The sequence below is a fragment of the Ostrinia furnacalis genome, unplaced genomic scaffold, assembly GCF_004193835.3.
Source record: "Ostrinia furnacalis isolate ACB-3 unplaced genomic scaffold, ASM419383v2 OfSCF1066, whole genome shotgun sequence".
NCBI classification, from domain to species: domain Eukaryota; kingdom Metazoa; phylum Arthropoda; class Insecta; order Lepidoptera; family Crambidae; genus Ostrinia; species Ostrinia furnacalis.
This window is the reverse complement of record NW_021131305.1, coordinates 284,290-295,912: the sequence shown is the minus strand read 5'-3', so window position 1 is coordinate 295,912 and position 11,623 is coordinate 284,290. Positions and strand designations below refer to the sequence as shown.

The 11,623-nt window shown below is 34.4% G+C and overlaps 1 protein-coding gene across 1 annotated transcript; it reads left to right on the top strand.

Moving 5' to 3' along the window:
• Positions 1-2,149: 2,149 nt before the first annotated feature.
• Positions 2,150-5,389, top strand: LOC114351021 (uncharacterized). The gene is made up of 3 exons (XM_028302059.1): positions 2,150-2,250; positions 4,441-4,514; positions 4,894-5,389. The coding sequence occupies exons 1-3, from the start codon at positions 2,233-2,235 to the stop codon at positions 5,132-5,134; spliced, it is 333 nt and encodes a 110-aa protein (XP_028157860.1). The 5' UTR covers positions 2,150-2,232; the 3' UTR covers positions 5,135-5,389.
• The last annotated feature ends 6,234 nt before the right edge of the window (positions 5,390-11,623 follow it).

Below are 11,623 nucleotides of genomic sequence, written 5' to 3'. Positions count from 1 at the left end.
TTATTATACGTGAAAAGTTAGCGTGTGAAAACTAGTATTATTTGTAGGTCTAATTTAGATTCTAAATAAAAAACTAAAACGTGAACTGCGTCTTCGAACACGCATGGCATTTTTTTATTTACAGGGTCGAATTGCATGCAATTTAAAAAAAAATCTAAATTATAGCCCTATAAATTCATTGTTGGAGCGAAACCACATCGAAATTCATATAGCCGTAAGTAACAAATTAACAGACGAACACGCGAACTCGTCTTGTTTTGTAACAAATAAATGAAAAACATAAACAAAAACATGCCTATTAAAGCGTGAGAATAAATAAATCGATATCTAAAAAACGTACAGTAACATAATATAATTGCCGTGAACTTCTACAATATTATTCAATAACTGAAAACACCGCTAATGAAGTAGGTCATATTATGTAACATTAAAATTATTATTGTTATATAAAATAACTGATTCATTTAAAACTAATAACTCGTGCTACGTACGAGGCACACTACACACGTTATTAAGCATCTAATTGGTGGACTGAAATATAGATTTTGAAAATAACATTTTACTGGCCAATTAATCAAAGTACTTTGTATAGGATTAACCTGAAAATTAGTTAATCGACATTCTTGCAATATCGCGTCACATGTACTTTTGATGATTTATTTAAAACGATATTGGACAATATTCACGGTACAATAAGCGAACTAAATGTACCGAAATTATTAAAGTGTATTCACGTTATTTCTTCATTATGTACTCGTGAAAACTTTGTGGAAAAATTGGAGTTGTCTAATTCTTCACTTCAGACGTTGGTCAGAAATCAAAAGTGATCATTATTTGCTGTGTTTATGTGAGTAATATTATAATAGTGTAAAAAAGAAACGAGTCTTAAGCCTGTTTAAACAAAACAACGTTTTCTCACTGACAAATTGCGCGTAAAAACACTCACTAGCAAACTACAACCGAAAAAACTAGGCGAAAAACTGTTACCTAGGTAATTTTGATCAGACGAGTTTTGATTCATGTTAGTTTGTGAATTGCAAGTTTATCAATCTGGAATTCCCTCAATAGACGTCTAAACTGTGCTATACAAAATACGAGTTAGCCCGGTCCACTTCAATAAACGCATTTTCTAGCAAACGAGTAGATGTAGAACGTAACGTGCGCGTAACGCAAATGGTACGTGTTAATAAATATTGAACTCGCTTCGGGATTTATGTTTTTATTTTGACACGGGAGCGGTTGAATAGTTGTAAGTCAGGTAGTGATGACATTTATATCTTACTTAATATTGCCGAGAGTAATTTTCGGCTGCTATGTTGACCGCGTTATATTAGGTGTGTAACTTATAATTACTTGATCAATTAACTGTGTATTTTCACCTATCATTCAAGTATGTTTAAGTTTATAAGAACATTTAAGATACAGGAGCGATGAAAGTATAAATATTATCAGGAGGCATTATATTCTCCCGACTGGCTCTATCGGAAACTTATCAGTCTAGGTGTTCTAGTGCTAGCTACGTTACGTAATAAAGTATCTACCTCGATGTTCGATTTATCGCTAATGCATAATTTAGAAGGTACGAGTAGTTTCACGTCTAGTAGCGTCTTTACCTATTAAATATAAACTTCTTCTGTTAGGTTTTTTTTCTACCGTATAAAAATCAAGATAAGTCATGGATTTCAAAGGAAAATGTATCGGAAAATTCACCTTTTTAAAAGTGCCACAAAACAAAAAGGCCTACCTACACACACGAGGATGTTTCTGATAGTCCATAACTTAAGAAACGTAATTATTAAAACGTAAAGGGTTATTGTTGGAGTTACAGTCGTTAGTCATTTTTATTTATAGGTTTCAGGTTTTGTTCGTGTTATTTCTTCTTTTTAAGTACATTTTATTTGCGCGATATAAACGCCATTTCACGTCTGTAATCAACATTTATCTTAAGTTTTTTTAAGCTACGCAGACGATGATTCTATTTATTATTAAATGTTGCTGATTAATTAAGAATAATACAAATAATGAACCTACATAGACTAAATATTTAGTTAATCTTAAGTTTTTTATTTTATTTAATAAATTTCCCAGGAGCGCAAATCCTCGCGTAACGCGCAACATAACGTGCTAAGCGCGCCGGGCAAGCCCAGGCAGCGTAACGCAGAGCTTACACAACCGTAGTACATATTAACGCGATGCGCCGGCGCACACCACAGTGACACACCGGCTGCCGACATGATCTACAACATCGCTGTGAGTCCTTTATTTATATATTTAAATATAAATTAATTAAATTGTACCACTAAATCGGGAAAACATCAATTTTTGATTGATTAATTATAATAACTAAACCATTTGTAATAATAACAACAAAACAAATTATTTTACAATATTATTGACATATTAAAATAAGCTATTTTGTTGTGGTTGTCACTATTAGAAACAATTAACCATACTTTTAGTTTAAACTCTAGTTCGCCAACAAAATATTTTAATTTTTTGTATCCACAGACAGAAACTAATAATTGGACTTAAATGTGTAAATCGGTGAATACAAGACTTTTAGAAAAAAATCATACCTTCTATAAGAATTCGTAGGAAATGTTTATTAAATACATACTGTAATCTTCAATAAGCTTTGCTCTTTTCTACAAGTGTTAAAAACAACCCCTCCATTTTTTTTTCTTATCAATCGCAGACAACTTTTAAAAATTGTTTATAATTGCAATTTTTTTGCGTTTCTTTTCGAATCATAATAAACAAGACATTACTTACCAAGACTGAGGGCAATAAAACAAAGGCGGTCATGTGTAGCCAAACCGCAGACTTAAGACTTTTTGTCGGCCGATAATAGGGTCGGGCTGTTAATCAGTAAGGACATGTTTGAAAGTGCGCACATTGATATCGGCCAATTCTTCATACAAATTAGAATCGGGCCCAACAATCAGCAACTAAAAGTCTGTAGTTTGGGGGAAGTCTAATATTATGTCAATTATTCTGTCTTAAGAATTTACTACCTAATAATTATAGTATTTTCAGCAAGGATGCTCTAAAAATTAAGAAACCCTACCCTGTGCAAAATTATAGGCACTCATAATCAGCTATAAACCGGCTTTATCATAGTAGGTACTTAATCGGCCAGTTTATTGTTACTGTTTTAATAATTAAGCAACACGGACTATTCCATCCTGTTAATCATCTTTTACGTAACTGTTTTTAAACTACAAGTCCATTGCATAAATTATGTAAGAAATAAATAAAAATATATCAGTGAATTTCAATCTAGAGTTTTTGTCGCGTGTCCTTCTTTGTCCTCCTTCCAAAATCCAGGATATGAACTACATCCCTATTTTTGCCCTCTTCTTCTTCGTCGCTACACTCTTGCCAGAGTGGTCGTGGTCGTCACACCAGGTCCGGTGGCAAGCCTCACAATCCGTCGCCATTCCTCCCTCACTGCAGCCTTTGTGCACTCGTGGAGTGGACCATTGAGTGCGGTTTTGACCTGGTCAGTCACGTTCCACCGATTCTCGAAAAAAATAGCACTTATTCGTGAGATAAATACCTACTTTAAGCCTGATATTAAAGGATTTGTCGCGCTGAATGTGATCTGCGTTCAGTTCAAAGTAAATGTAGCTCGCATAATGTATCTTGATCCTACTTTGACCTGACCGCAACCAATGTAGCAAATCCTTTAACAAAAACATAGTAAATCCTTAAGAGTATCTCTTGAAAAAAATCAGGTAGATTCAGGAACTAGTAACGAAAGGTCTGAACGATCGATCCATATTTTATCGATATCGATTTTTTATAAACTGGCTCTTTTTAAACGCATTACTATGCAGAATTGCGCTGTTACGTCTTTATTTAGGGCATGCGTGTGCGCAAGACTTATTTGGCTAGCCGGCTGTGTATCCTAGTACAGACGGCACATTAAGTTTAACAGTGGATCGTATGCAGTTGTAATAGATGCTATTTTTTTTTATCCACTACGAGGAAGCTCTTGGCCTGTATCTCACCTTTTTACATCAACACCTTTTTTCAATAGCTACTTACATTTTGCAACTAAAATGTAGCTGTTGACTGTACTATCTGTCAAACTCCATCGTTATTATTACAATAATTTGCAAAGCACTTTTTAAACGGATTTGATCATTGATTTTTCAGTTTAAATATTGTCATAATTAGATCGGAGCTATTTCAGTTTTACAATTTAATTAAACAATTTTTAATTTGTTAAAAAATTAAATTGCTAATAAAATCTGCAGTAATAAGTATATTGATCGCATTAGATGATGTATTAATTAGTTTACAAATTATGACATATTTTGTAACATAAATTGACATTTTGAATTAATTTTCAATCGTTTTATTTTTCTACAAAAAGAAACGTATTTTTTTTTCTTTTGTAACATAGCACATAACTATATTTTTTTGTCTTTCCAGTTGACTTTTGCTCTGCTGATGGCAGCTGCGTGCGTGGCTTTGCCGGTGCCGGAGCCTGATCCTCACCACACACGGTAAGCCTTCAGCTTTGCCATCTTATTTCGATGTAATAGAAGTTATTTTGCAACAAAAAATTATAGTTTGATTGTACAATCGTCTTTAACTCTTTGCAAGAGCACACTAGTACAAATGAATAGTGGAAATAAATACAATAAATTCATTGAATTTGTCTTATATTTGGGGAATACTTATACCTACTATAGCTATATACATTTATATTAAAAAAGATGCAATGATTTCAATTTCACCCTGTATTATTATGAGGCGCTGGGGATTCTAATCTGCTACCCTGCTGCTGGTACATAATATTCCACGTTGGTGACGTGACCTAACAATAAATTGTCATTGAACTTTATTGACAAAAGTTTGAATAATGGCATGTTTATTTTCCAGTATCAAGATCCACGTCCCCCACGAGATCCACACCCTCCACCACCACCACGTCGAGACCGTTCCGGTGATCAAGACAGTTCCCGTCATCAAGACCGTGCCAGTTTACAAAGAGGTTCACGTGGTCAAACCCGTCCCAGTCATCAAGACCGTGGGCGTCCCAGTCTACCAGACCGTGGCCGTTGAGAAGCCTGTCTTCATACCCTACAAGGAACACGTCTCAGTATCCCATTCCTGGCATTGATTGAAAATACCTTCTTAGTTAGTACATAATAGGGTCACAAATACCTTGACACGTTCGTAGCATGTTAGGTTAGCGCAAATCAACAAATTTGTTTTTGGCGATATTTTTTTGGAACTTGTACATAAGAAAAGAATGTCTTACACATATTTATTATGTACAAATAAGACTGAAATTGAACGTGAAGCCATGTAGATACAAGTCAGCAATATGTCTTCTGATTTTTAAGTTCTGCCTTGTCATCTTTAGTTTTTGAAACCACATAGTTTCTAAGATGTAAATAACATTACGTTATCTTAANTATCTTTATACTTTTTAACATTGTTATTATCTATTACTTATATGAAGTCCGTCGAAAAGTTAATTGTTATTTCGATGGGAGATTTTCACCAAATTTATTGGTACCTGCTTACGCATATTTCTAAATGTACATACTATTGTAGCCACTCTACACTGTCGAAAATGACAATGAGAGAGAATCGAGTCGAAAATTATATAAATTGAAGTCATACACAAACGAAAAGTACACAATTGAAACCGAATCTGTGTTTTATTTCGAAATAAGTACAACGTACTTACCCTCGTTTAATCTTTTTGTACCTTTGACTTGTGTAAAAGAAATTGAGTAAAAGTGTCACTCCCCGATAATCAAAATTGAAATTATTAGACGATGAATAATGTATTTCACATTTGTAGTAACTTCGTTTCCCTTTTATCTCTATGAATGTGAACAAATTAAATAATCAGAGCACTCTGAAGTGGATACGTACGCGAGTATTTTTTAAAACTGAGATGAAATATTTACGACTTTATTTACTTTTTCATAATCTGACCTACATCTACGTACAGTCCGCATCAATAACCTTCAACAATTTTGAGAAAAATATACTTTTAAACAGAATTCAACAAATGATATGTATTTTTTAATAAAACAGATGAAATGATACTTAAGACTTTAGGTATAAATATCGACTGAATCAGACATTGAACTTTTTCAGTGATCTGAACATTATTTCAGTTTTGGTTTTCCTTATTTAATTTTAATATCATATTTTAATGCCGCTAAGATTAACATTGTCTAGGTTTTTTTTGTGAATTAAATAAATGACAAAGCGAAGCGAAGAGCGATAACTAAATCGAATCTCATAAATGTCACATTGTCTATGATGCTTGAGCTACAATTTTTATCGAGTTTCATTTTATCTGTGGACGAGCAAAACGTCAAAGTTTAGCGTTGTTTGTACTCGCTATCACTCGGCGCACGCGTTTGTTGACTTGTCAAACTGCTACTCGATTTGTATACTTACTGCGACGTCTGATTGTCACGTCGTAGGCCTCGCATAAAGTATGTAAAACTAGCTTCAGCACGCGGCTTTACGTGGATTTTGGATTTTGACTTTAGCAGGCGTTCGTTATCAATAAGCTGATTCCATATCAATAACAAATTTAAGAATTTTTAGTTCACTAACTGCTTACTTAGATGTTTTTCCAAACCCTAAATAGCAGTCATAAAAGCTATTATACATCGCAGTATGATTTTAACTCCTTCGGTACAATAAATGGGTTAGTTCTGAGAAAAAAGCAGCGTAAGAAACTCAGTTAAGTTAAATATAAATTTTTCGAAGAAGAAAATTCATGATGCCCAATTGACCTTTGCTGAAAATTGAGTGATAAAAAAATTCTCAATCAATTAAACACCACATTAACCACCTTAACGCCATATCCCATTCATGAACACAATATGGGCCCAATCACCACATCGCTCGTTAAAGTCGTGATAATTTTTCCGCTCGCTACTCGACGTCCTGATATCCGACCAATTAATTCTTTTGTACTACTCTTTCGAGGTAAAAACACAGCGGTATCTTACATAGTTGTAACAGGGATCATTTTGCAATAAATCTGGTTTCGTGCAGTTTGTGCTGTTGACGGTATGTATCTACTGATAATTTCGCACACAACCCTTGACAACTCAGATAAGTGAACAAAACTGAGAATTTAAAAGCCAATTACATAATTTGCATAAAACAATGGGATGAACCTGTCGGTTTAATTTATTGCCGTATCGAATGTGCATCGTCAGCTAAATACGCTATAAATGTGGTAATTAGTTTTCCGCTGTCACTGTAAAATCAATAATGACAAGTTATAGCTGAAAAATACTAGAAGAAACCATGGGTTAGGGTATGCTCCACGTACCTTCTCTTGAGTCGATTAACATTGTATTTCGTAACTCCACTTACTTACTGTGACCACTATTTCGTTATCTTGTCAATAAAAGTAGCTATTGCATTATTTGGAATCTCTCGCATCTTGATTGTTTATCTTCTTTCAATAACTGTAGGTATAGGCAGGTTTTGTAAAAACGTTTTTTATTTATTAGTTTTAGGGGATTACTAATGTTTGGCCAAAAAACGTTTCCCAAATTATCACATCGCAAACAACGTTTCGCAAATTTTCATTTGGCAAAATCTCATTTGGCAAAACAACTTATTGCAAACTTTTAATTCGCAAATGTCTTTTTTGGCATATTATTGTTTAGCAAATTATTGTTTGGCAAAGTATGTTTTGCCAAATGTTTCATTTGGCAAAAATATTTCACGATAAACTATTTACAAAATAATTTGATTGGTGCATAGAATAGAATACAAATTAGCTTGTTGTTATTATTTTGTTAAGTGGGTAGTTAATATAAAAGGACAATGACCAAAAATGTATGGAGTGTGGTCCAAATGTCCACCACTAACGAGACCTATGTAGTAAAATAGTCTACTAAATACTGATTCATTATAACCAAACCGCAATCAAAAATATGCTGTCAGTAAAAAGTTATGACTGAATGAAAAGTCATGTTTTTACCTTTTCATCCAAAAAATGTTCTTGATATCATTCTATCCATCGCACATTTTGGATTAATCTATGCATGTTATGTCATGTCGCTTAGTGTGCCGTGTTAGATTATCGCTAAAAGAAAAAAAAAAGCTCAAAAGAAGGACAACAATATTGGAATTATGGTCGGGTGGTCGCTGCTCCGCCCCTATTGGTTGTAGGGTGATGTTATATAACCTAAAACCATCCTTGATAAATGGGCTATCCATAACAAAAATATTTTTTCAAATCGGACCAGTACTTCCTGAGATTAGCGCGTAAACTACTACAATTTTTCATACGGTCATAACTTTTTACTGACAGCTTATTTTTTTTTCGTCCCATACTGAAAGTTAATCTCTATTTAATGGACTATAAGCCAATATAGGTCTCATTAGTGGTGGACATTTGGACCACTTTTGGTCATTGTCCTTTGTTCTAAATTAATTTTCAAATTTCATTCTTTTTATCGAAATTTTCAAATGATTCATTAACAATAGAGGTGATTCTAGCGCTCGGCGGCCGCTGCCTTGGGATATAATATTTGGCAAAATAAAACATTTGCTATCTAAACATTTGCCAAGTAAAATTTTACCAAATGATAATTTGACCAAATTAATTAGTTGCGAAAAGTACAGTTGCTAAAAGTTCATTTGGGAAATGAAACTTTGGCGATAAGTTTTTTGCGAAGTGAAATTTGGCGAAAAGTAATTTGGCCAAACGGAAGGATACCAGTTTTAGGTACTTAATCGAGTTCAAAATTATTGTCCGCTTATTTATGAATATGTTTGTGATAAGCTGGCCTTATTTAGGATGATTCTAAACCACTAAATCCTGGTGGTTGCATTCGGTTAGATTAGCGGTTATCCCGCCCATGTAATGGAATTAGCAATAATAAACTTGGTATCGAATACGTATCAATATTTAGGATTAGCATGCAAAATTAATTTATTTAGAATTTTCAGCATATCTACTTACTGCAGTCGACATTATACATGTAGATATTTAGTTACATACAGCAAAAGTCTCTCTCGCTCTACCTTCGGTGTGATCACCACTTTCTAGCAGGCGAAATGCAGGCCAAGAGCTTCCTCGTTGTGGATAAAAAAAAATATAAAAGAGAAATTCGAAGTTTTTTTATGACTATGTTATGATTAATCAAAAACTTTCATCAACTTTGATGGGAACCAGGCTAAATTTACCCCAAAAATGTATACAGCAGATATTTTTGTAACAAAACAACGGGGCGAGGGCAAAGTTACATTATTAATGAGGCTTAATCATGCGAACTCCACGTGATTTCCTGAAAATTATAGCCTCGACGAAATTTTTAAATTATACCTACAACACAATAACCAATTATACAGGCCAGTAATTTCTCTATCCGAAACATCAGGGCGGAAAATTTGTTTTCGCAGACAAATAAACATACGTCAGCTGGATAATGATTGCACGGGCCGTTTTGCGGGGTACTTAATTAAAAAGAACAATATTCGCCGTTTTTGTTGTTTGGCGAGGGACAGAGCCGCGTTTTTATACCATACGAGGTATTTGAATTAGCTTTAATGGGATATGCAATAGCAAATGGATTGTCCATTAAAAAATCCCCGAATGAGAACAACATAATACATGACGTCCCCATTAGAACTGCCGCTGCCAATTTGTCTTGTGAATTTTTGTCAACAGCACCCAAACAACTACATGTATCATGTGAATCGCTGAGGTGACACTTTTTTATAGAATTTATTTGATCGAGATGAGAGTGGCACCTACCCCATGACTACGCTTCTACTCGTATCTTGAAGAACTTATTGGTTCATTGACAATATTTTTAGTACCAAAATAAAACTTCCAGAATGCAACTGCCACGTTTTCTTCATTAATATTTTCAAAGAGCCATGCTCAATCTTCATCTAAGGCTCTTACCAACTGTAACTCTATATAACGACAAATAACCCGGAAGAAAAATCGCCACCAATTTAGTAAAGGACTAATAACTCCGCAAGAGGCCCTATCTTGTCGCTAGATGGCAGTTAAATAAGCCAAATTGTCCATCCCTTCGGACGGAGCCCAGTTTTATAGCACCTTATATCTTCTAGATTTGCCACTCCTTTTTCTCTGATAACATCGATTCATTATATTCCTTTTGTTTTTGGGAAGTATACTAAACTTTCAGTTACGATAATTTCCATTTTTGCAGAGTACCCTCGCCTATTCTCAACACCCTATATAAAAGCCCTTAAAGTGCTTCTTTGTTGTATTAATTTGAACAGACAAAGAAGCTATTATAATTAACAAGATATCGTCAGAAAGGAATAATAACTAAGAGTTTGATATAAAAATACGATTCATTTTATATGATAAGACCCTGTCATTTTTTTATAAGGGCGTGTGCTATTATCGTAATTTACCCAACTCATACAGATTTTACGAGCCCTGCGTATTGCTTTTGAGAAAGCAGCAAAAATATGTCATCAAAGTCCTGAAATACAGTATCAAAGTCCCCGTTTTCTGTCTTATCAGCAATCCTGGGGACATACATATACCAAAATATAGCGACATTCCCCTATCGGCCCCTAGCGAGAATCGTATGATCGGGGGTTTTCGACACCCCTCCCTCGCGCTTGCTGCAATGACGTAATCTTTAAAGAAGATAACTAATCTTCCTAATTGATCTTTTTCCTTGATGAGTTAAACAAATGAGAGAGAAGCACAGTTTTGCGATGATAGGCATTAATACTTAGGGTTTTAGGAGTATTTTCGGCTGTTGTATTTAATGGCAGTGTTTTGTTTTCTTGAGGACCGGTGGCGGGATGCGGATTACGCAAACCTCTTGTTAGAATTTGTGACGGTTTGTTGTAATCGTGATTAAATGTGTGCGGTATAGGGGAGAATGTGGAGTGATCATCGACAATGTGAAATTTATCCCTTTTAAGATGAGCATTGAGCATGCAAATGTGCAATGAATAACTAGGCACGTCATTTGTTTCGTTCTTTCTATACTAAGGCTGAGTTGCACCACCTAACTTTGACCGTAACTATAAAGATAACCGGTGTTTTTTGTATGGAGTTTGACAGATTTCTGACTTTTTCAAAGATAAAGTAAGATGTGCACCATCTTACTTTAACTTTGGAAAACCCAGCCTAAGTGAACTTTCATACTTTTGTCCAGCAGTTGACAGCACTAGGTTGAAACGAACGAATCTTCATACCCATTATTAGGGAAGTAGGTATAATTTTCTAAAAAATGGTTTGAACTCTATAACTTTCTAGTTCTTGTTTATTGTAACTTTGCCGTGAATATCAATTTGGAATCGATCCATATACCTACTACCCTCTTGCAAACAAACATCCCTCATAACAATATTGGAATACAATATATTGTAAGAGAAAGATAAACACTTCAAATCTATTCAAAACCAATAATGGCCGTCCATTGCTCCACAAACACTTGGCTAGATTACAGGCAGGAGACGTCCTGGAATCTAGACTTAGGCTAACTTCGAAGTTTACAGCCTAGCTTTAAGTTCGAGACTTGCTGTTGAGTCTGTTTTGTAAGTCTTGGAAAAAAACTACATATTTGTAGGTAGTTGTAAGATTTCTTGGAATTTATGCATCTATTCA